Source organism: Nansenia antarctica, assembly GCF_963989245.1.
Source record: "Nansenia antarctica genome assembly, chromosome: 11".
Taxonomy (NCBI): Eukaryota; Metazoa; Chordata; class Actinopteri; order Argentiniformes; family Microstomatidae; genus Nansenia; species Nansenia antarctica.
Genome location: NC_137681.1, coordinates 8,459,808 through 8,485,794, shown reverse-complemented (window position 1 = coordinate 8,485,794; position 25,987 = coordinate 8,459,808). Strand labels below are relative to the sequence as shown.

General features: G+C 44.0%; 3 protein-coding genes across 5 annotated transcripts in view; all 3 read right to left on the bottom strand.

Moving 5' to 3' along the window:
* Nucleotides 1–400: 400 nt before the first annotated feature.
* LOC308167539 (5-hydroxytryptamine receptor 3A-like) lies at nucleotides 401–5,123 on the bottom strand (the record flags this gene model as incomplete). The annotated part of the gene is made up of 10 exons (XM_080541956.1): nucleotides 401–601; nucleotides 705–776; nucleotides 847–1,043; nucleotides 1,993–2,203; nucleotides 2,637–2,803; nucleotides 2,944–3,116; nucleotides 3,440–3,549; nucleotides 3,754–3,798; nucleotides 3,947–4,107; nucleotides 5,051–5,123. The coding sequence occupies 10 exons, from the start codon at nucleotides 5,121–5,123 to the stop codon at nucleotides 401–403; spliced, it is 1,410 nt and encodes a 469-aa protein (XP_080398082.1).
* A 2,541-nt stretch (nucleotides 5,124–7,664) lies between these two features.
* LOC308167538 (5-hydroxytryptamine receptor 3A-like) lies at nucleotides 7,665–13,481 on the bottom strand (the record flags this gene model as incomplete). The annotated part of the gene is made up of 11 exons (XM_080541955.1): nucleotides 7,665–7,668; nucleotides 7,907–8,085; nucleotides 8,196–8,281; nucleotides 8,350–8,544; nucleotides 9,298–9,508; nucleotides 9,968–10,122; nucleotides 10,326–10,498; nucleotides 11,391–11,500; nucleotides 11,999–12,043; nucleotides 12,157–12,317; nucleotides 13,442–13,481. The coding sequence occupies 11 exons, from the start codon at nucleotides 13,479–13,481 to the stop codon at nucleotides 7,665–7,667; spliced, it is 1,359 nt and encodes a 452-aa protein (XP_080398081.1).
* Nucleotides 13,482–19,857: 6,376 nt separating this feature from the next.
* rnf157 (ring finger protein 157) overlaps nucleotides 19,858–25,987 on the bottom strand; it is a gene marked incomplete at its 5' end in the record, with an annotated part of 24,664 nt that continues 18,534 nt past the window's right edge. For all 3 annotated transcript variants that reach the window (XM_080542583.1, XM_080542585.1, XM_080542584.1), the window contains 2 exons: nucleotides 19,858–21,325; nucleotides 25,926–25,987. The exon at nucleotides 25,926–25,987 is cut by the window's right edge and continues 52 nt beyond it. In XM_080542583.1, coding sequence (XP_080398709.1) covers nucleotides 21,177–21,325; nucleotides 25,926–25,987 — 211 coding nt within the window. In that variant the 3' untranslated portion in view covers nucleotides 19,858–21,176. The remainder of the gene's footprint in view (nucleotides 21,326–25,925) is intronic.

Genomic DNA, 25,987 nt, shown 5'->3' with positions numbered 1-25,987 from the left:
TTTATGAATGAGGCCCCTGCTCTCTGGGAAGCCAGTTCTGCCTATCTCTATGGCCAGGCTATGCTCACTGAGTCTATAGTTAATCACTTTCTTAATTATGGATCAGTCACAGTGGTCTCTGTCTTCAAACACACATGCACACACTGGATGGAATGATGAGTGATACCAGATAGATTTCTTTATTCCTCCTCAGCATGACCTTCAATTCAGCCATTTACATCAAGAAATGGGCTACCTGCACATAAAACACATTATCTTAATCAGTGATTAGAAGAACAGTAACAGTGTACTCATACAGTTCAAATACATTTTAATATACAATTAATAAACAACTATTTATTAATGTTAACAAGCTCAAAAGAAAGAAGTTTGATCTCTATCAGTTGATTAAAATCCTAATCTAATGTATCCACGCTACAAACAAGAGGACTAAGAACACAGAGACAGAGATGAGGTAGAGAATAGAGAAAGCTATGTTGATGCGCCGGGCCACTTTGGTCCAGTAGCCAGGTTTGACCTCCTTCCTCCCATTTGCCTCCCTCAATTCCTCCAGGATCAACAGCAACAGACGAGACTCGCCTGCCCTCAAACCAACACCAGTCTGGAGAACACCAGGAACAATGGAGAGGCGAGAACATAACGTTATTGTGTGAGGGAGCAACAATGATTCTAAGCTGAAGATCAATCTAGATACAATATCTTACCTCCTCTACCACAGGCAGCAGCGCACACGGTGCATCTCTACCACCCACATCACAGATACATGTACAAATGGTCTGCTTACCCTCTGAAATGACAAGTTTGATACTTAGACTAAGCAAATAAAATGTTTTATTTGACACATACACCAGAGTGGGTAGTACCTGTGTCACAGGTGTGGCCGTGGGAGTTGTCTCTTTTCTTCTCACACTCATCCTTGGGGGTGTGGTCTCTGTCTGCATCAGTCTCCATGTGCGTGGAGTCTCTCGACATCAGGTAAGTCACCAAGATGGTCTCCAACAGACTCAGCAACATGAACGCAAAGATTATTATGCAGTAGGTCGCTGTGAGGAGGGAGGAGATTAAATAACACAGGCAACAGAAGATCAGTACAGAGCACATAGCTGTGTGATGCACAGAACATAACAGAAGACATGCACTGGGTACCAACAGTATGAGACGGGTATAGGGATGGGAATCGAGAACCGCTTCATCTACCGTCACTACAGTGTTTTTTAAACCATATTTCTAGACCAAAATAACCACTATTAGATATCTATTCACTTGTAGTTCGTTTCACTGTTATTTTTTCATATAATAAATCACAAAATTGCCACTTATAAATGATGTGTTTATTATTAAGCTTCGTCTTTTGATGTGGTTACTGCTTAAAGCACAACCGTTTAAGCTTGTAACAGATGCTGACTGCATATTGTTTCTAAGAAGAAAACACTGATAGTTTTAATGTAACGATAACATGAATTAATAGGCAAATGTGCACTATTTCACATTATTTGGGATATTTTGAACAGTTAAGTCCCGACACAGCTTTGAACTTTCTGGTCATTTCCATATTGCAGCCAGAATGTTTGAACACGCTATCGTTACTGAGGGTAAATATCCTATGCTAATAATATTAGCGCCATGCCGGCAGGCATAGCATATTTTTTCTTTGATTAAGAAACCATAAATTAATACGAAAAGCTGTACAAATATTCTCCCATTTTAGATGATGACAGACAGACCGTTGCTACAGAGAGCTCTGAAGCTACAACCAGCTGCTTCAGCTCATTTTATTTATGTTCAAATGTTATGTTCTGGATATTATACACTGTGTTCAGAGACCCGAGATAATAAATCAGCTGCATTGATGCTTGTAGGCCTACTTTTTTCCACACAGAACATATAAGATAAGGGAATCGATAAAGAATCGAACCGATAAGCAGAATCGATAATGGAATCGGTATTAATAACATCTTATCGATTCCCATCCCTAGACGGGTACCTATGTACCTATGAGAGGGGTCCTGTTGGACATGGAGGGCAGTATGTCGTTGAGTATGAGCAGAAGCACTGATATGGCCAGCAGGACCGTGACCTTGAAGCCCAGCTTCTCTCCCCGCTGGTCGGAGATGAGGAAGGAGGCCAGGTCCAGAATCAGGAAGAACAGGATGGGCAACAGGAAGTTGATGACATGGAGGAGGGGCCTCCTCCTCATTGTGATCTGAGATGAGAAGAAGACTTGGCTGATCCCAGGGTATTGGTGATCAGAACATGGCACTGGGTCTAAGGTAGGGTTGGTTTATGGCATTAAGAAATAACCAAAATGTTTGTTAGTGATATGATTGTGTTACTACTGTATTATGGGCTATTGTGTTTTTGAAGAGTTTCTTGCGAGTAAGAACTTTCACTCGTCTCTTGTTTGTGACGTGGAATTTTCAGTTTGCCTGCCCATTTGATGTAATGTTCTAAAGATAGCATTACTGTACTGTATATTCCAAACACAAGGAAACTACTAGAGTTACCCCACAGTACTGAACACATGTCAAACGTCTCACATCTGTATGATTGTACAGTTATTTAGATTTGATTAACAGAACCTCTTCCTATTTTTGCAGTTTAACACATCACACATCTCCTGACCGCAAAATACGTACTGTGTATATGATCTGGTCCCATTTCACATGTTCTGCGAAAAAACTGACTTTGCCCCTTCTGACTGATATGTCCAGGAAGTCCCACTCTCCCTGAGACTGTATCAGCTCACGAGAGTTCTGAGTGATACGGGACGAGTTGGAGTAGGGGATGAGATTTAACTCCTTGCCTGAGCGGGAGGGGGGGAGGGGGGGGGGGGTGTAAGGTGAGTGTTTGCGTGGTAGAACAAGTGCATACAAATTTCTCAGGATATCTAATGCGCAGCACACACACACACACACACACACACACACACACACAGACACATACCCACATGCATGAGGGAGCCAAAGGTGATGTTGCAGCTCTGGGTATCGAAAGGGAACTTGTGAACGTCCATCTTACAGGTGCTAACAACCTTCAGATCCTCCTCTAAGACGACAGTTCCATCGTGGTTCAGGTACAGGTAGGGGGTCCAGAGGTCCTTCTTGTGCCTCTCTGTCCTGACACACACACACACACACACACACAATGTTGTAATTGTAACATTAGCTGAAACTCATCTATGCTTACTTACTGCACACAATACATCTATTGACTGTCCACCTCGACATATGCACTGTACACAGAGAACACAGCTGAACATAAATGTTTGGTTAGTCTCTTGAACACTATACTTGTGCTATGGTTCAATTCATAACATTATAAATCACCCTTTACCTTGTTTTCAGGTACATTATGGCCCTAAACAGTCAGGAGATTTTAGAGGGCTCAACAACACAAACAAAACCTGATTTGCTGTGTGTGTGTGTCAGGAGTTGCTCACATTTCATAGATGACGAGATCGGGTTTCCACAGCATTTCCTTGGGAACAGTGACCTGGGAGATCCCACAGAACTGAGAAGGATCCCAGGAGATCCGCTCGTTGTTCCACGTCTACCAGGGAACCAGGAGAGAAGAAACAAGGGATCAGAGTAAAATGAGAGCGGGAAGGAGGGATCTGAGGTAGAACTTGAGAAATTAGGGAATGAGAGGATGAATGAAGGATGGGAAGAAGAGAGGAGGAATGCTAATGGTCAGAAATCAGATTCTTATCCAAAGTGGAAAAACCCAGATCCACTGCCAGAAAGAAGCATTCACCATTATTATCCAGATGAACGGAATGAAGGTCTGGGATTTCTCAATCTGGAAATACACACAAAGCAGAATGTTATTAGGCAACACACGCACTCGCAGACACACACACACACACACACACACACACACACACACACACACACACACACACACACACACACACACACACACACACACACACCACACACAAACTCACCACAGCTAGGATGGCATAGAGGAATACATCCAGGTGTACTATAGTGGGGTGTGAGTGGTCTAACACGGGGCGGGTAGAGGTGTACACCTCATTACTTCTCGTCAGGTTCAGGTGATCTAGTACATCCTGGTAACTACAAACCTTCTCAGGGGAGACCCCACCTGCCAGGGAAGAGGGACACACATTTACATGTACATTACTTGGTAATATAGTTATGTAACGGAATAAGTCGCCTGTTAGCCACTCTACCTCTTGACTTCTGTATACACGAGAGAATGTTCACACTCTTTACATTAAAACCTTCATTAAAGCGATAGCAAATAAATCTGTGTCACCAGCCTCTGTCTCTCAGTCAACAGATAAGAGGGTTTTACTGTGTACTGAACACTGGTCTACGACTCCGCCTCCATGACTATTACGTGCTTTGATTGGCACACCTGCCTGTGATCGGCAGTCATGACAGGAGGATATTTATAGTCCATCTTAAGTAATTTCCTCTATTTAGATGCTGGTTAGTAATTCTCTTTCATCTGTCATGCCAATTTGCCACCTGTCAAATACGGCCAAAATGAACATGTAATGAATGATACTGTAATTGGTGCTCACACAGAGTGATTTCCATTTTTACCACAGTGGTAGCATCTTGTCCACTCTCCTAGCTTACTTTTCTTCCATATCTGTCAGATTCATGTATGATGACCCGTTGCTCAAGCATCTTCCAAGTCCCATCGCCATAAATGGTTTTACAACGGCTTTGAGCCAATACAAACAACTTGTCTGCAAATCGACAAAACATTTCAGGGAGGAAAAGTAGCACCAATTGTTTTTTTCGTTGAACACCAACTCAAAATGCTACACTTACCTTCATACCTTCATACCTTCATATCTACCTCTACACTTGCTCAGGAGTAGGCGATGCTACAGAGCATGCATTCTAACAGTCACTTAAAACAAGCATGCACATAATAGGTAGGTAGAGCATCACAGTATAAAGACCTGAGTTAACTTACCTGAGAGGAAAAGTAGAGACAGGAGACTAAGTCCAAGCATGACTGCGTGTGTGAGGTAGAGCAGCAGAGAGTGTGTGGATGACCAGGCTCCTACGTATCTGTCTGTGGATGTCCCACAACCCCTTCTGAGTGAAGACCTTGTTCGCTGTGGGCTGTGCTTTAAGCATGTTAGAATGTGTGTGTGTGTGTGTGTGTGTGTGTGTGTGTGTGCGTGTGTGTGTGTGTGTTATGTCATATCATAAATTAATTACCATTGTCTAAAGTAGCAGGAAAGCAGGAAAGATGATATAACCTTATAGGCGGATCTAATTGGTTAGAGGCGTGAATCAATAGAGGGAGGGACAAGGGGACAGGGTGGGAGGGGAGGGAGAGGGAGGACATTGGGTTTAGAGAGTGTTGTCTGGTCAGAGTGCTGTGATTGGTTTATGGTCTGAGTGATAGGTCAGACCCTCCAAGGAAACTGACGCAGGAGAGGAGGAAAAGATCCATCTGTAACCACACCTAATATGGACTGACTGGCCCAGGCGTCTGCTCACAATGCTGCCTCTAAACAAGCTGCATATGGCAGTGTTGAGTCAACATCATGTCAATACTGTATGTGTGTGTGTGTGTGTGTGTGTGTGTGTGTGTGTGTGCGTGCGTGCGTGCGTGCGTGCGTGCGTGCGTGTGTGCGTGCGTGCGTGCGTGCGTGCGTGTGTGTGTGTGTGTGTGTGTGTGTGTGTGTGTGTGTGTGTGTGTGACAGCAAACACAAATGTTCCTTTTGTAATAAATCCTGAATTAACGTTTAGCAAAACCAACAAAGACTTCACCACAACATATGCCTCTGGACATCATGAGGGTGCTGTTGGTTAATTGTTGCCTGTTTGTGGCCACTAGAGCTTACACAGTTGACCCTTCTGATAAAGTTGCGACCGTAAGCAGTGTATAATGTACAATGTAAAGTCTAAGATACATGACTTCCGGTGGTGAAGCAGGAAAGATGGCCGCTTAGTTTTGAGCTCCCGATAGCCAGTTTAAAACTAGCCCCCTTAATTCACTATTTGTCACACAAATCGTTGTCATCTTTATTGGAATGAGTGGGGGAGCGAAAACTAGAAGTCTAAACAAACGTGATGGACAAGAAGGAAATAATTAAAAGGAGATAGACAACGCTCTATGCTCAGATGATGACTCTGGCAGAAACCATGAGCTCAGTACTCCACAGTCGGTAAGGACATACGTGATTTCAGGTCTGAGCATGAAGTGGACTTCAGAAAAAAACTCAAAGATCTGAAGCAGGACTATCTATCAACAACTTTCTTCTGTCTCGTATTGGTGAGATACAGAATGACACCATTATGTCACAATTTACAGTTCAGGTGTTGGAAGCTGCAATCAGTAGACTAAAGGCCGGTAAATCACCAAGCAGCGATGGGTTTCTGTCAGAGAAAAAGTCTTCAGGAAGGAGTTAACACCTCTGGGACAATATTAGAAGAACTCTCCATAATGTAGACAAAGCTAAAATAAATAAATAAAAGGGTACCAGTGTGGTTCTGGATAGTTCAGATGCAGAAAAAAGCATTTGATAGTGTTAGTTGGGTATTTTTTATATGAAGTACTAAAGAGATTTGGTTTTGAAATGCAATTCGGTGTATTGAAACTATCTATCATGAGCCTACGGCTAGGATTAAGGTAAATGGAAACCTGTCTAATAGGATTCAGCTGGAGAGAGGTTCAAAACAGGGCTGTTGTCTTTCTCCTACTCTCTGTGTTCTATATGCTGAAGCCTTAGCGCAAGCAATATGGCAGAGCGAAGACCTACAGGGTGTGTGAATATAGGGGGGAAAAAACATATCATTGGACTTTTCACAGATGCGTCTTTATTTTTCTTGAACAACCAGATGTACTGTATGTTTCTATTTACATTTTCCATTTTTTGCATTTAACAGACGCCTTATTCCAAAGCAACACATTTGACTAAGTAATTGAATCATTATCCATCAATCCATCAATCCATCAGGAAAAAGTCATCTATGCTCAACCCAGGGGAGTCGTCATGCTGGAAGAATTATGACACAAGAGAAACAGTACAGGGGGGTAGTAGATGTCTCAGACCTAATGGACCTACTTGAAACATAAGGTATGGAGATATAGCTTGGAGAGCTTTTCACTCCTGGTCACATACAGCTGGTGAGAGGAGGAGAGCGTGTAAGATGCTAGAGGGAATTATACTACAAGCAAAGTGATGCTGTATGTGGCTGCTCTGAAAGTGCAAAGCGGTATTGAATGTGTCACTGATGGGTATAGGGGGATATACCAACCTCATGATGGGTATAGGGGGATATACCAACCTCATGATGGGTATAGGGGGATATACCAACCTCATGATGGGTATAGGGGGATATACCAACCTCATGATGGGTATAGGGGGGCATACCAACCTTATGATGGGTATAGGGTGGGCATGCACATGCATAGCCACACGCACGCACGCACGCACGCACGCACGCACGCACGCACACACGCACACACGCACACACGCACACACACACACACACACACACACACACACACACACACACACACACACACACACACACACACACACACACACACACGCTGGATCCAATGGGTGATACCAGATGGATTTCTTTATTCCTCCACAGCATAACTTTAACTTTTAATTCTTTCAATTCATTAATTTATATGACCTTCAGCAAGAAATGGGCTACCTGCACATGAAACACATTATCATAATATATAATATATGTGTTTTAGGGCATTTCTACTTTTATTAGAGAGAGACAGTAGAGAATGACAGAAGGATAGGTGAGAGAGAGGGGGGATGACATCAAATCAGGTACTGTTACACTGATACAATTGAATATGTCATTAATAAATAACTATAGATTATTGTTAACATTGTTTGAATTGATTAAAATTCTAATCTAATGTATCCACTCTACATACAAGAGGACTAAGAACACAGTGACAGAGATGAGGTAGAAAATAGAGAAAGCTATGTTAATGCGCCGGGCCACTTTGGTCCAGTAGCCAGGTTTGACCTCCTTCCTCCCATTTGCCTCCCTCAATTCCTCCAGGATCAACAGCAACAGACGAGACTCGGCCGCCCTCACACCAACACCAGTCTGGAGAACACCAGGAACAATGGAGAGGTGAGAACATAACGTTATTGTGTGAGGGAACAACAATGATTCTAAGCTGAAGATCAATCTAGATACAATGTCAAATATCTTACCTCCTCTACCACGGGCAGCAGCGCACACGGTGCATCTCTACCACCCACATCACAGATACAAAGGCTACAAAGGGTCTGCTTACCCTCTGAAATGACAAGTTTGATACTTAACTTTGAGACTAAGCAAATTAAATGTTTTATTTGACACATACACCAGAGTGGGTAGTACCTGTGTCACAGGTGTCACCGTGGGAGTTGTCTCTTTTCTTCTCACACTCATCCATGGGGGTGTGGTCTCTGTCTGCATCAGTCTCCAGGTGGGTGGAGTCTCTCGCCATCAGGTAAGTCACCAAGATGGTCTCCAACAGACTCAGGAACATGAACGCAAAGATTATTATGCAGTAAGTCGCTGTGAGGAGGGAGGAGATATAATAAACACAACAGAAGATCAGTACACAGCACATATCCTGCCCTGTGTAAGTAATGGGACATTGAAGCAGGTTTTCTTCTCTTGGCTTTACACAAGTTTGGATTTGAAATAAATTATTATGAGGTTAAAGTAAATATGCTCAGCTTTTATTGTATGGTATTTGTGTACAAATTCATAAGATGTCCAAATTAAGCACTCATATTTACTATTTGGTCATTGCAGGCAATAACTATCTGAAGTCTGCCACCCAGAAACTGGGTGTGTTCGATGATGCTCTGCCAGGCTTATAGTGCAGCCATTTAGCCTAAAATCAGGAAACTAAATGCATGTGAAGTTAGATTTAAATGACGATAGACTTGGCCAGTCAAGAAGTTGTTGGCCCTGAAAAACTCCCTAGTTGCTACGGCAGTATATTTGGGGTCATTGCCTTACTGTATGATGTAGCGCCATCCAATGAATTTGGAGGCATTTGCTTGTAACTGAGCAGACAAGATGTTTCTGTACACTTCAGAATACATTCTGCTGCTTCCATTAGCAGTTACATCATCAAATATAGCCGCAAGCAGCAATTAAGGGCGCAAGGGTTAACCTAAAATGTGCTAATAGTGAGGAGTGGAGAGCCGAAAGAAGACAAAATGCTTCACTGTCCCATTACTTACTCAGTGCACTGTACATAGCTGTGTGAGGTAAAAGGACACATACTGGAAACCAGGTAGACGGGTACCTATGTACCTATGAGAGGTGTCCTGTTGGAGACGGAGGGCAGTATGTCTTTGAGTATGAGCATCATCACTGATATGGCCAGCAGCATCGTGACCTTGAAGCCCATCTTCTCTCCCCCTTGGTCAGATATGAGGAAGGAAGCCAGGTCCAGAACCAGGAAGAACAGGATGGGCAACAGGAAGTTGGTGACATGGAGGAGGGGCCTCCTCTTCATGGTGATCTGAGATGAGAAGAAGACTTGACTGATACCAGGGTATTGGTGATCAGAACATGGCACCTAAGGTCTAAGGTAGGGTTGGTTTATGGCATTAAGAAATAACCTATTATTTTTGTTTGTTAACGATATGATTGTATTATTGTGTTACTACTGTATTATGTGGTATTGTGTTTTTGAAGAGTTTCTTGCGAGTAAGAACTTTCACTTGTTTGTGGCATGGAATTTTCTGTTTGGCTGCCCAATATTACATGATGTAATGTTCTAAAGATAGCATTACTGTACTGTAAGAATATTCCAAACACAAGGAAACTACTAGAGTTACCCCACAGTACTGAACACATGTCAAACCTCTCACATCTGTATGATTGTACAGTCATTTAGATTTGATTAACAGATCCTCTTCCTACTTTTGCAGGGTAACACATCCCACTGTCCTCAGTCTCCTCTCCCTAGAATACCTACCGTGTAGATGACCTGGTCAAATCCGTCGAAGACGGGCTCGCCCTTTGCGACTTTTACGGTCTGTAAGTCCCACTCTCCCTCAGTCTGAATGGTCTTTTCTGATCTTTCCGTGTTACGGGATGAGTTGGACATTGCCTTGATCTTGAGATGTTTACCTGAGTGAAAGGGGAAGGGAGGGGGGGGGGAAGGGAGGGTGGAAGGTGAATGTTTCAGTGGGAAAATATCTGCATACAAATTGCACTAAACGTCTGTCTGCTCAGGATATCTAAACCATGCAAACACACACACACACACACACGCGCACACACACACACACACACACACACACACACACACACACACACACACACTCTCTTACCCGTGTGTATGAGGGAGGCAAAGGTGAGGTTACAGCTCTGTGTATCGAAAGGGAAGGTGCGAATGGTCATCTTACAGGTGCTATGAACCACCCGGCTCTCCTCTAAGATGACAGTCCCGTTGTGTGTCAGGTACACGTAGGGGGACCAGTGGTCCTTCTTGTCCTTGTCTGTCCTGAGACACACACACACACACACACTCTATGTAATTGTAACATTAGCTGATGCGCAACAACTCAACTATCCTTACTTATTTACTATATATACAATATAGCTAATGACTGTCCACCTCTACATGGACATGTTTGGTTAATCTCTTGAACACTAGTGCTACGGTTCAGTTAATAACATTACAAATCACCTCTAACTGCTGTGTACAGCAGAGGTCACCCACCACCAACATCAACCAGGAACATTATGATCCTGAGCAAATAATGTGTGTGTGTCCGTAGCATGAGATTAGGCAATCAGGAGTCGCCTATGTGTCACATGCCCGGCAATAATAGTAGTTTGAGAAAATTATACCCAGCTTCAGACAGCTCTATCTCAAAAAGTATAAATGTCACCGCTTAGATATTCACACCATAGGAATCCTGGGAAATGGGTTTGAAATGGAAAATACCAGCTACCGCTAGAGTGGAGTTCTGAACATTCCACCATTTGTGTGAATTGGGAGTATGGTTTTCAAACAACATTCATATTTGAAAAACTAAAATTGTCACAGCTTAGATATTTACACCGTAGGAATCCTGGGACCCAGGTGAACATTTACACATATTATATATAGACATTATGTCTGAGTACCTTAAAAACTATAGTCATGTAATGGTCAGAAAGTTAGAAAATGGGTTTGAAATGGAAATGACCAACTGCCACTCCATTAACAATAGCAATGGTATTCTGTGAAACCTGCACAGCTTACTTCACCACCAGGTTGTGAAGGATTTTTTATTTATATTATAGCCCCCTATAGACATGCATTGTAGCTCTAAACAATCAGGTAATGAGGTTTCAGAGCTTCCAAACTTTTTTCTTTTTGCTGTGCACGTGTTTCAGGAGTTGCTCACATCTCATAGATGATGAGATCGGGTTTCCACAGCATGTTCCCAGGGACAGAGATCTTGGAGATCCCACAGAACTTAGAAGGATCCCAGGAGATCCGCTCGTTGTTCCATTTCTGCCAGGGAAACAGGAGTAAAACGAGAGTTTAGTCAGGACACATGTCGCTTCCTACACAGAAAAACTGCTAAATATCTTTATATTAGCTTATCCTGATGTGATTTTGAAAATGTAAGGATACTGGGTGGTAGAACGCACATATCTAGGAAAAGCCATGAAAGGAGGGTCCTGAAATTTGATCGAGTGCAAAGATATAAACATTTTCTTTACTCACAGGGGTCATGTTCTAGTGTTAATATTGTTAATATTGTTTAATGAAAAATGGTAGTGTAATTGGATGGCTCTGTATAGCTCCGCGCATGAAGTTTAATAACATAAATAAAATAATATAAGATTAAATACAGACTGGGTGAGGCTGGGGCGGTGGGTGGGACGACCCATAAGTAGAACTCCTTGTCCCACGAGCATGTGATGTGTTTGCATACGTGACATCAGCTGTCACCTGCTTGAACTTACGTGAACGTCATAAAAGGAAGGACAGAAAAACAACACTCACTGTTATTACCCAGATGAATGGAACGAAGGTCTGGGTTTTCTCAATCTGGAAATACACACAACACAGAATGTTACACGGCAGCACGCACACACACACACACACACACACACACACACACACACACACACACTCACACACTCACTCACTCACACACTCACCACGCCGAGGATGGCAAAGAGGACTACCTCCAGGTGTACTATAGTGGGGTGTGTGTGGTCTATCACAGGGCGGCTAGAGGTGTACACCTCATTACTCCTCGTCAGGTTCAGGTGATCTAGTACATCCTGGTCACTACAAACCTTCTCTGGGGAGACCCCACCTGCCAGGGAAGAAGGACACACACTTACATTACTTGGTAATGTAGTTATGTAACGGAATATGTCGCATGTTAGCCACTTACTACTAGGCTACTACTTCTTTACTTCTGTATACATGTGAGAATGCTGTACTGTAAATTCACAGGGCAGTAACCATACAAGCAGCCCAAAACAAGGTAAACAATCATTCCTCACTCGATTTGAGGGAGTAAGGGAAGGGGATGTGCGCGTATGGAAAGGATCCCTAGACTTGTTGCAAGGGAGTAAAAGCGAGGGTGGAGGGCATAGTAACACAAACATCACTCGTCATGCACCAGAATCAGAAGGAACTTCACAATAGGGGTGTAGCCTCATCCAGGCTCTTTAGGGATTCCCAGAATGAATTAGCATGTGAAGTTGACTTCTCATGTTGACTCTAAGCTCATTTGGAGAATCAGAATTGAGCAGTAAAGGAGTAATGGTGGGGCAGTAATGAGGATGTCCACTCTCCTTGATTTCTTTTCTCCATATCTGTCCGATTCACGCCTGATGACCCTTTACTCTAGCAAGTCCCATCATCACCATAAACAGTTGACAAAGGCTTTGAGCCAAAACTAACAGTTTGTCTGCAGAAGTAACACCAATAAAACATATCTATTTTTTTCCAACGCACTTTGAACACCAACTCTGGTGGGAAAATGATGGCATGAACCAAGTTCACCAAATAGCCTGATGCTAAACTAACCATCAAAACTTCATTCATGCATCATGACCCTTTACTCAAGCAAGTCCCATCATCACCATACACAGTTGACAAAGGCTTTGAGACAAAACTAACAGTTTGTCTGCAAATCAGCAACACATTTAACAGAGCAGAAGTAGCACCAACAAAACATATCTATTTTTTTCCGACGCACTTTGAACACCAACTATGGTGGGAAAATGATGGCATGAACCAAGTTCACCAAATAGCCTGATGCTAAACTAACCATCAACACTCAAATCTACAAATAGAAAAAGAAAAAACACAACATGCTCAGCAGTAGGCTTGGCTTATTTTAGAGCAAGAGCATCCAAACAGTCAATTAGAACAAGCATGCACATAATCGGTAGAGCATCATTGTAGAAAAACCTGAGTCTAACTTACCTGAGAGGAAAAGTAGAGACAGGAGACCAAGTCCAAGCATGACTGGATGTGTGTGAGGTAGAGTAGGCAAAGTGTGAAAGTAGAGTATGTGTATCTCTGCTTGGTTATGAAGCCAGGTCTCTATGTGTCTGTGGATGTGTTGGACAACCCCTTTCAAGTGAAGCCCTGGATCATTGTGGGCTGTTCTCTAAGGATCTCTGAGGATTTGAATTGTGTGTGGGTGTGTGTATGTGTGGGTACTTGAGTGTGTGTGGTGGGGATGATTGCTGTCATCTTGTGGTTTATACCGTATTTTCCGGACTATAAGTCGCGGTTTTTTTCATACTTTGGCTGGTCCTGCGACTTATAGTCAGGTGCGACTTATATATCAATAATTCATAATCTCTGACTGACATGAACTGACATACGGTAATCTCTGACTGACATGAACCAAGGAGTAAATCCGCTAGCGCCTCATACACGATAGAATAGCCATTATACTTGACAATGTGGACATTAAACACGACAATGTGGACATTAAACATGATGTTATGGACCTTATACACAATGTTATGGACGTTAGAAACGATATTAAAGTCATTTATTCCTTCCAGAGGCTGTTTAACGTTGCAATGTTGTACCCGCGAGTAGCATTTTGCTACTTCCGGTAGCGCTTCATACGCGATAGAATAGCCATTATACTCGACAATGTGGACATTAAACACGACAATGTGGACATTAAACATGATGTTATGGACCTTATACACAATGTTATGGACGTTAGAAACGATATTAAAGTCATTTATTCCTTCCAGAGGCTGTTTAACGTTGCAATGTTGTACCCGCGAGTAGCATTTTGCTACTTCCGGTAGCGCTTCATACGCGATAGAATAGCCATTATACTCGACAATGTGGACATTAAACACGACAATTTGGACATTAAACATGATGTTATGGACCTTATACACAATGTTATGGACGTTAGAAACGATATTAAAGTCATTTATTCCTTCCAGAGGCTGTTTAACGTTGCAATGTTGTACCCGCGAGTAGCATTTTGCGACTTCCGGTAGCGCTTCATACGCGATAGAATAGCCATTATACTCGACAATGTGGACATTAAACACGACAATGTGGACATTAAACATGATGTTATGGACCTTATACACAATGTTATGGACGTTAGAAACGATATTAAAGTCATTTATTACCTTTTAGAGGCTGTTCAAAGTTTCATTTTTCCTCCGCGAAGCCATGTTGTTAGCCCCGCGCTAGCTAGCGGACTTTACACTCGATAATACAAGTATTCCTTAACCTTTCAGAAGAAGTTTCAACGTGAATTATGTCCTTCCTGGGCTTACAAATCCTCTCATGTCTCTTCACAGTGCCAGACTAGAGTCAAGCTCAACAGGGTCTTCTTTCCCCGCTGATTCCGCCAAGCCCGTTCCCTTGAACCATGCGACTTATAGTCCAGTGCGACTTATATGTGGTTTTTTCCTCTTCATGGCCCATTTTTGGCCTGCTGCGACTTATACTCGGGTGCGACTTATAGTCCGGAAAATACGGTAGTTGGGTTACGGTTAGCCAACTTTACAGTTCTCAACCACTATGACACAGCTGAAGAATTGGAAATAAAATCATACTGAAGAATAGAGGACATGTTAAGAGTAAAAACACATATAGTTAGGTCCGGAAATATTTGGACAGTGACACAATTTCCATAATTTTGGCTCTGTACGCCACCACAATGGATTTTTTATTGATTGATTGATTGATTGATTGATATGTTAATTTCAAATATGTGCAAAACAAGATACAGCAACAATAAATTAAATTAAATTAAACAATCGAGATGCAATTGAAGTGCAGACTTTCAGCTTTAAATCAAGGGGTTGATCAAAAATATTGTATGAAACTTTTAGGAATTCGAACCATTTTTATACAGTCCCCAATTTTCAGACGCTCAAATGTAATTGGTACCGGTTTTCGGTACCCAACCCTAGTCTTCAGTTGTTGTTTGTTCGTGGGTCTTTCTGCTTTAAGGTTTGTCTTCAGCAAGTGTGATGCATTCTTGATCAGGTTGAGATCAGGTGATTGACTCGGAATTTGGCTGAATCTAAGCAGACAGAATATCCCTAAACACTTCAGAATTCATCCGTCTGCTTCGGTTTTCTGACACATCATGAATAAACACTAGTGACCCAGTGCCTTTGGAAGCCAGTCATGCCCATGCCACCATACGGCCTCCACCGTGTTTTACAGATGATGTGGAATGCTTCGGATCAAGAGCAGTTCCAAGCCTTCTCCATACTTTTTTATTCTCAGAGCTGTAATTCCTAAACCCTTCCTCCAATTTGGACCCTCAAATTAAAGCTGAGAGTCTGCACGTTATGCCCATATTCATTATATAGGCCTAACTGTAACTTGAATATGTTAATTCAGTCAGAGTCCAAATATATATGGACCTAACTGTATTTATTCCCAATTACAACTTCAGACGGTTATGGACATGATGAAGTAAACTCAAAACTAATGGTCACATAACCAATGAACACAAGTTAAATGACATTATATCTGACTCCAAAAGATATTTCATAATAATGATTGATAATGATTTCCTCATCCCTGTGGGACAGGCAATTGATCATATCGGATCCTTCATTCCATTAAGAGGCCAAAATCGGAAGCTGATGACTCACTCTAATCATTAATGTGTCATTAATATTTTACATTTGAAATGTTTTGGCATTTAGCAGACGCCTTTATCCAAAGCGACTTCTCACAAATACATTTGTCTAAGTAAGTGAATCATCTATCCATCAGTCATATCAAAAGAGCCCACAAAGGAGCCACACAGACGGGCAGCAGCATTCTGGATGAGCTGCAGAGGTCTGATGATGACAGAGGTCTGATGGCAGAGGTGGGGAGCCCGGCCAAGAGTGTGTTGCAGTAGTCAGGGTGAGAGATAACAAGTGTCTGGACCAAGAGTTGTGCTGCCTTTCTGGTGAGGAACGGATGTGTCCTTCTGATGCTGTAGAGGAAGAATCTACAGAATGCCGTCACTATGATGTTTGCCATTCAGGATAAGTGGTTGTCAAGGATCACTCCAAGGTTCTTGGCTATCAGTGAGGAGGTCATCGTAGAGTTCTCTACTATGATGGAGAAGTCTTGGGGAGGGCAGGCTTTCCCAAGGAGGAAGAGTAGTTCAGTCTTGTTAAGGTTAATCTTGAGGTGGTGGGCTGACACCCAAGCAGAGATGTCTGCAAGACACACAGAGACATGTGTTGCCAACATGTGTTGTCAGAGGGGGGGGAAAGAGAGGAAAACTTGAGTGTCGACTCGTCTGCCGTCTGCGTAGCAGCGGTAAGAGAAACCAGGTAAGGAGATTACTGAGCCAAGAGATTTGTTATAGAGGGAGAACAGTAAGGGCACTAGGACGGAGCCCTGGGCCTGGGGGACCCCAGTGGTGAGGCCTCATGGAGAGAAGAAGAAGAAGAAGAAGAAGAAGAAGAAGTGATGCGTCACCTGGTAGGAGCGATCATCCAGGTCGGATGCAAACCAGGAGAGGGCAGAGCCATAGATGCCAAGTTCTGAGAGGGTGGCGAGCAGGATCGGGTGTTTTACTGTGTCGAATGCAGCAGACCAGGTCCAGGAGAATGAGAACAGAGGAGAGGGAGGAAGCTCGAGCAGAGGCCTCCATGACAGCAAGGAGAGCAGTCCCAGTAGAATGCCCAGCCTTAAAGCCGGATTGGTGACGGTCAAGGAGATTGTTCTGAAGGAGATAGTGAGACAGTTGGTTAGATACAGTGCATTCAAGGGTTTTGAGAGAAGAAATACCGGTCTGTAGTTGTACAGAAGACGGGTCAAAGGTTGGTTTCTTGAGAGGAGGCTTGACTCTGGCTGTTTAAAGACAGATCTTGTGGATAGAGAAGAAGTGATTACGGTGGTATGGAAAGGAAGGAGGTCTTTGGAAAATGGATTGGAGAAGGGATGGGATTGAGAGGGCAGGTGGTCATCATCAGGGGAGAGGGCGGGGAAGAGCTGGGAGGGATGGTAGCAGGGTTGACGAGAGATGGAGAGAAGGAGCTGCTCATGTCATCAACCTTCTTTTGAAAGTAGGTAACAAAAGTCATCCACGGACAGGGAAGAGGTGGGTAGAGGGGTGTGGAAAATGTGGAGAACAATTTCCTTGGGTTAGAGGCAGAGGATTGGTTTTTGGAATGGTATTAGGAAGCTTTAGCAGCTGATGCAGAGGAGTTGTAGTCGAGGAGCAGAGAGAGAAAAGAGTTTAGGCCATCAGGGAGGATGGTTTTCCTCCATTTCCACTCAGCCCTATTAGATTAGATTAGAGTAGATTAGATTCAACTCTATTGTCATTGCAGAGTACAAGTACCAGACAACAAAATGCAGTTCAGCATCTAACTAGAAGTGCAAATAGTGAATGGCCAGGCTCCAGTTCCCTGTCTCGTTATCGGTCATCTGTTCCACCTGCTCATTCTACACACCTGAGGATCATTGGCTTCATTACCCCATCATTAGCCCTGCCATAAAGACCCAGGGGGTATTCCATCAACGTCACTAAAGGAAAATCCAGGCTTTGTTTTATATATATATCTCGCGAAATGTATCAAAATAAACCAGGATTTTCTTTCTTGCAAGATTTACCAGAATAAGCTTGGATTTTCCTTTAGTGACGTTGATGGAATACCCCCCTGGTCTAGTATCTGGTGTTTTCGGAACACACTGTGTTGTGTTTTTATGGCCTTCTAGGTGAAAGGGTGAAGGCAGAGACACATGGCTAACACATCTAGAATATTCTACACCAACAGTGTGTGTGTGTGTGTGTGTGTGTGTGTGTGTGTGTGTGTGTGTGTGCGCGTGTGTGTGTGTGTGTGTGTGTGTGTGCGCATGCGTGTCCATAGCACACCAGATGTTCCCTTTGTAATAAATCAAAAAGTAGAGCAGGATCCTGGCCCGGAACTGAGATGGGAGAAATTAAATTATATAAAATGATACCCTTATGGAAAACATTTCAATATCCCCAGAACTCACGTTTCACAAGATATCATTGAAACACATTGGCTACGTTCCCTAAATGTGTGTGAGAAAACATGTGGAATTGTGAGGAGGGGGGCCCATAGGGACCACATGTTATGTATCTGGATAAATATGCACTTTCTGTGTTGTTGAATCATAGCCAAACAGTGTCTAAATCATTTACAAAACCAGTCCATATTCCATTGATGGTCAAATCATACTTCCATATTCACTCATAGTTTTTTCCTCACACACACTAGGTAGAAGTAGTAGAAACGGCAACTGACTTTAGTTCAAAAAACTTTATTGTTCTTTTTTGTTGTTGTTGTCATTGACATTTTAAATTCAGAATTCTACAAAAATGAATAATGGAGGATTGTGACCCATTGGTTACCTGTAGGTGGATAAATGTACTGTAAGTGATAGAGATACAGGGAGGAATCCTATTGAAGGTGTCTGACTGTGAAAGGAGATAACTGAGCTCTGCAGGAGGCTGTATGATGTTATGTATAAGGAGAGCATCTGCAGTATGTCTTATACACACAATGGCTATAGCTTAAAGGGCTCCCTATTTCCCAACGGGGCGCTACTTTAGAACAGAACTGCATGGTTGTTAAGTCGTGCATGAATTGGGGACTAGGGTGTGATTTAAGGACACCACCAATCTGACAAGTAGGTAAATCATAGGAGTGTACTACATACACCAGGTGTTCTACATGTAGGTAAATCATAGGAGTGTACTACATACACCAGGTGTTCTACATGTAGGTAAATCATAGGCGTGTACTACATACACCAGGTGGTCTACAGGGGAGTGCAGACTGACCTAGACTACCATGCTTACTCTACAATCGCATCATGCACGGCAAAGTGTGTTGTCTAGGAAACAGCTAATAGTGCATTCAGTGTTGGTATCCTCGTCCCTTTTTTTAAAGTAGTGTGTGTGTGTGTGTGTGTGTGTTTTTAAACCATTATTAATTTCACATATTATCATCCACATAATAAACAACACAGTTATTCTTTTAAACAAATAAAACACAGTACACGTAACAACATTAACAGGTGAGCTATACACTGAAACAAATAATACAAAATAAAATAATAAACTACATTTTCAACAAAATGAGAAAGAAAAGGTTCAAGTTGTCTATTAAATAGTGTTTTCTAGGGGAGTGTGAGTGTGGATAGAATGACAGTCAACCACACTTGCCTTAAACGGATGGTCTGACTTTACATCCACTGTGTGGTCCAGCCATGAGTCCCTCACACAGGTAGAAACACAGAGGTGTGTGTGTGTGTGTGTGTGTGTGTGTGTGTGTGTGTGTGTGTGTGTGTGTGTGTGTGTGTGTGTGTGTGTGTGTGTGTGTGTGTGGTAGGGACAGGGTTGCAGCTAGGGCATATTTATTGCTTTATTGTCCTTGTTGTGTGACCAGTGAGTCAAACTGAGATATGAATACTGATGAGCTACCGGTTTGGGCAACGAGAGGAGGGGTGTGTGTGTGTGTGTGTGTGTGTGTGTGTGTGTGTGTGTGTGTGTGTGTTAGTCTTAGTGTTTGATTACCTGGGGGGTAGGTTCAAAGTCAGGGGAACATTCTTATGTAGTTAATGACCCAAAAACAAATATCTTACATTCTCCCCCTTAGAATTACATCTGCAATTGTCATACAATCTAAGAAACTTTGTTTCTATCTCTTTTTTGTTTGTTTGTTTCCTTTTCAGTCTGCCTTTCAGTTCATCTCCGCCATTTTGGGTCAAGTTCACGTTCACCATGTTGGGGCAAATCCACCATTTGGGGTAAGTCCTGCTTCCCATTGTTCCCATTGCTTATGACCAGAGTCACATTCAGACCAGGGTGTCGATAGATAATTGCTGAAAACAACAGTAGGGTTGAGAGGAGACATGAGGGAGCTGCATGCAAAACCAGGACCAGATTCTCCTGGTGTCTATGGAATGGATTCCGTCAGTCCAGTCTGGTAAGGTAGTCTGGTGTAGGTGACTTCTGTTCTTATAGTGTTCAACCACTCGTTACATGAAATACAGACACACATTTATACTAATAAGATTGCAGATCACAATAGCCCCTGATTGGTTGGTTGGTACTGGAGAGGAGAGGAGCAGCGTGCGTCAGGGTCATGTGACTGGTCTTACCCGAAGGCAGACCAGGTCAGTCAACATCTGAGAGGGTTTCTGGGATAGGGACTGGGAGGATTGGGAGGACTGGTAGAGAGAGAGAGAGCTAAGACAGGGCCAGACGAATCCAATACAGCAGTAGAACACAAGATGTACTCCGGTATGACGTGATGATGAAGCTCAGAGGTAGGGAAGGTGGTCTCACTCTGGTCCTCTTCTTTAAAATCCACCTCCTCTTCACACTCTTTCAAGAGTTCGGTCGGTCCCATCGCTAGATAGATGATCATATTTAGTCCATAGGGAGGAGAGAGGACAGATGGGTGGGGGTGTGTGTGTGTGTGTGTGTGTGTGTGTGTGTGTGTGTGTGTGTGTGTGTGTGTGTGTGTTGAGGGGCTGGAACTGGACAGGTAAGCAGGTATGTCTGCGCAGGCATCGCGCACGCCTGTGTGTATGTATAAAGTATGTACAAGTGTGTGTGTGTGTGTGTGTGTGTGTGTGCGTGTGTGCGCGTGTGTGTGTGTTTATCTATCTGTCTCCATGGGTGTGTATCTACATGTACTGTATATGTATCTGCGCTCCAATGTGTGTGTTAGACGATGAGTGGTCCGCGGCGGGGTGTGTGTTTGGGACTCTGGCCCTCCCTAGTCTCCGACCCCTCCTCCAGGTTAATGTTACTGGCCGAGGCGTGGTGGGGGAGGGGCTCCAAAACCGGCCTGTACCCACCCAGATACCTTATACCTGAGAGAGAGGGGGAGAGAGAGAGAGAGAGAGGGGGGGGGGGGGAGAGAGAGAGAATATGGCATTATATCACAACAGTATCAGTGTCAAACCAGTATTTGCAAGGTCCTTCTGGTGAGGCCTGAGCTGTTCTCTATCGCCATGGAGCGAGTGATCACAGTACTAAACTACTGTCCTACTAAAGCCTGCACACAGACTACTCGGGGGGTGGATGTCAATCGTCTAACTTGGCGTCCCGGACTTATCTCCTTTCCTTCATCTGCACTGATGTGGGGGGGGTTAGGGGAAACTTGGACGATAAACCCAGGAAGCAAATACCTGGTAATAACGCACCATAGAGCTTTCACCTATCCAACTGTGTCAGTGCAGGTGAGGGAAAACTACTGAGATGCAGCCCTGGACTACCAATCTGGACAAAGAGATGAGGGGGAGGGGGGTGGGGGGGGTGGAGCTAGGGTCTCCTAGGCTGCATGCACTTCAAGGTCAGAGACGAACTCAAGGGAGTTACAGTGCCTGCTGCCTCTACCTCATACATCAGCTAAGAAAGAGACTACAGATATGCATCTAGAATCATCTATAATTCATATCATATATGAAGCGCAGAAGGTTGCGGGGAAAAAAAAGAAAAGAATGCAGTTCTGTTGTCAAGCTTGTGCTCGTGACCATCCAGTTCTGCATTGTTGTCAGACTGGAGACTGGATTTGGACCTGGGATACCAGGTGAGGTCATTCACTCATGAGCTGGAGTGATTAACACTAGAACAGCCGTGCCTTTTTACCTACTAAAAGAGCCCCTCTTTACAATGCTCAAGCTGCTATTTACACACAACGACCACTAGTTGCCCGCTTGTAAATTGGCCTGCTTCCTACACAGAAAAACTGCAAAATAGCTTTATACTAGCTTATCCTGATGTGATTTTGAAAATGTAAGAATACTGGGTGGTAGAACGCACATATCCAGGAAAGGTCATGAAAGGAGGGTCCTGACATTTGTTTGAGTGCAAAGATATAACATGTTTCTTTACTCACAGGTCAAATGACCCCTCATGGCTGTTCTAGTGTTACGGGCAGAAGGAACAGACACGGCAGCCGTACGGTACCTCGAGGTGGGGGGGTTCTCAGGGTGTGCAGACTTTAGTTCCCGTCCGTCACTAACCTGATTCAACTCGTCAAGGTCTTGGACGTTGAAGAGTTGATCAGCTGAATCAGGTGGTGCTAGTGCTGGGCTGGAACTAAAGCCTTCCACAGCCCATAGCTCTCCAAGGCCAGGGAAGGGGGACCGCTGATGTTGGACTCCATGCTATGTATGCTACTAGTTATGGCTTTCACTAAAACCAGGGTAGGTCGTGAAGAGTCGAGGGATCTGGAATGTGACCTTGTGTCAATGGAGAGTGTCAGTGAGCAACGTCTCATCTACCCAACTACCCACAGCGCCATACCTATTCCTCAATGTGCACAGGGCACGAATCCTCATCTGTCCGTCCGAGAGAGAGTGGAGGGAGGGAGGGAGAATATCCAGAAGGAGACAGAATAAGATGAAATGATGGGGGAAAGGAGAGAAACACAGAGAAAGAGAGAGAGAGAGAGAGAGCAGAACACATTTACGGCACACACAGAGTATCCATAAGACACCAACCACACAAAGAAAGGACACAAGGTTGCTAGGGATGAGGGGGTAGTAGTAGTCAGGGGGAGGAGCTAAGGCTTGATTGGTGATTCTGGGCCCAAAGAAATCGCACCTTACAAAGTAAGAGCCTAAAGACTTAATTAGCCTTCGTGAAAATCTTCACCCCAACGTTATCATTGATTAGACAGACAACTGTTCAATCTAGTCGGTTTAAATCCAAACTACTTGGGCACCCAGCCAGGACCTTTAGCTCCCCTCCCAGTAACCCAGCGGACAGAGTGAGGTAACACATCAATGAAGCGAGGGAGGAGCTGAGGAGAGGGAGAGCAGCATGGAGGGAGAGATGGAGGGAGAGATGGAGGGATGAAGCGATGAGTCGCAAGATGTTAAGCAAAGCGGCTCGGAGCTGGCAGACACTGAACATGAACTTGAAATCTGGGATGGACCGTACACACACACACACACACACACACACACACACACACACACACACACACAAACACACACACACACACACACACACACACACAAACATTACCACAGTCTCACACCCACACAGACACAGGAACTTTCACTGAGGAAGAGGAGGGAGAGAGTGCAGAGCTACTACCCACTTCTGATACAACAACAACCAACCACAACAGCACCAAAAGGGTAGGGATGAGAGAGAAGAAGGAAGTCCCAAGTATCCTGCTGTCACAGCTAGGAAATGTACGCTCTCTATGGAACGGTACGCCATTAAAAACCTCATCTCTTTTGCTAATTCCCTCTCAACTGAAACAGATTCAGGGAACTGGCTCTAGGAAACTCACAAGAGACGTTTGGTCGCAAGATACTCAGCCAGAGACCAGCGTTGATTTGACCATCTAAAGCCCTGCTCTCTCTGTGCCTCCATCATCACTCTCCCTAGCCTCTCCCCTCACTTACATTCTAATTGTTTTGCTCTTCTTTTTGGGGGGGGGCCAAAACCTTCTCCACTCTCCTCCCCTACCCCTTTCCTTTCCTATCCTCATCTGTCCACCCGATAGAGTGTGGAGGTAATTAGGGAGAACAACCAGAAGGAGATGGGGATGAGATTAAATGATGGGGAGAGGAGAGAAACACAGAAAGAAAGAGAGAGAGAGAGAGAGAGAGAGAGAGAGAGAGAGAGAGAGAGAGAGAGAGAGAGAGAGAGAGAGCAGAACACATTTACGACACACAAAGAGTATCCATAAAACAACAACCACAAAGGAAGGACACAAGGTTGCTAGGGATGAGGGGGAAGTAGTAGTCAGGGGAGGAGCTAAGGCTTGGTTGGTGATTCTGGGCCCAAAACTTACATCAGGAAGTCGCACCTTACAGAGTAAGGGCTAAAGATTTATTTAGCCTACATGAAAATTAGGGATGCACCGATACCAATACCAGTACTCGTACCCGATACTGTGGTCATGTATTTGTACTCGTAAAACTACTCCTATATAACCCTCCCGATACCACATTACAGCAACGTAACGTAACCTCTCCTAGCAGGTAGGCAGGGGAGGAGCAATGTCAGCAGTTTGGAGATAGTTTAGGATAAGCGATGATGACCACAAAAATAGAGCAGACTGCAAACTACGCTTTGCTAAATTCTGTATATGTGACAAGGTCTGGTGAAAGAGGTAACAAGTCTGGAATCGTCAAGTCGCGAAAATGACCAACGTTTTTTTTTCGTTTTTTTTTTTTTTAAAATTGTTTTCCTTTTCTTTTCTTCATATTACTAAAATGTACGTGTTGAAGAGCCCACTCAATATAACAAACAACAGTTTTAGGATCACTAAATACTTATAATTTGTCAGCAAATTCAGCTTGTTTTTGATTCGCTGATGAAAACTAAAACATGTTTTCAAAGTCATTGTTAGAATGGTACTCGGCATCGGTACTCTGTATCAGCAAGTACCAAAATGTAAGTACTTGTAATTGGTCTTTAAAAAAGTGGTATTGGTGCATGCCTAATGAAAACCTTCACCCCAACGTTATCATTGATTAAACAGACAACTGTTCAATCTAGTCGGTTTAAATCCAAACTACTTGGGCACCCAGCCAGGACCTTTAGCTCCCCTCCCAGTAACCCAGCGGACACAGTGAGGTAACACATCAATGAAGCGAGGGAGGAGCTGAGGAGAGGGAGAGCAGCATGGAGGGAGAGATGGAGGGAGAGATGGAGGGATGGAGCGATGAGTCGCAAGATGTTAAGCAAAGCGGCTCGGAGCTGGCAGACACTGAACATGAACTTGAAATCTGGGATGGACCGTACACACACACACACACACACACACACACACACACACACACACACACACAACACCACAGTCTCACACACACACAGGAACTTTCACTGAGGAAGAGGAGGGAGAGAGTGCAGAGCTACCCACTTCTGATACAACAACAACCAACCACAACAGCACCAAAAGGGTAGGGATGAGAGAGAAGAAGGAAGTCCCAAGTATCCTGCTGTCACAGCTAGGAAATGTACGCTCTCTATGGAGTGGTACGCCATTAAAAACCTCATCAGTTGTGATAATTCCCTCTCGACTGAAACAGATTCGGGAGAGAGGAGACATTTGGTCGCCAGCTTTGATTTGACCATCGAAAGCCTCCCTCCTCTCCTCCCTCCTCTCCTCCCTCCTCTCCTCCCTCCTCTCTTTCCCTCCTCTCCTCCCCTCCTCTCCTTCCCTCCTCTCCTTCCCTCCTCTCCTCCCCTCCTCTCCTTCCCTCCTCTCCTTCCCTCCTCTCCTTCCCTCCTCTCCTCCCCTAGCCTCTCCCCTCACCTACATCCTAATTGTTTTGCTCTTCTTCCTTCCTTTATATTTGTTTGCGAAAATCCCCACTCTCCTCCCCCCCCCCTCCCCCCCATCTCTTTCCCATTCTACCCTCTGCCCCTCACTCCCCCCCCCCCGGCCCCATGCCCAGTCCTCAGCTTTCATTGGTCCATGTTCGGTAGGTTGCCACTCACCGGCGAATCGACTGTCGGAAGCCTGCTCATTGTCCAGCGCCCCCAAAGAGGGCGTGTCACAG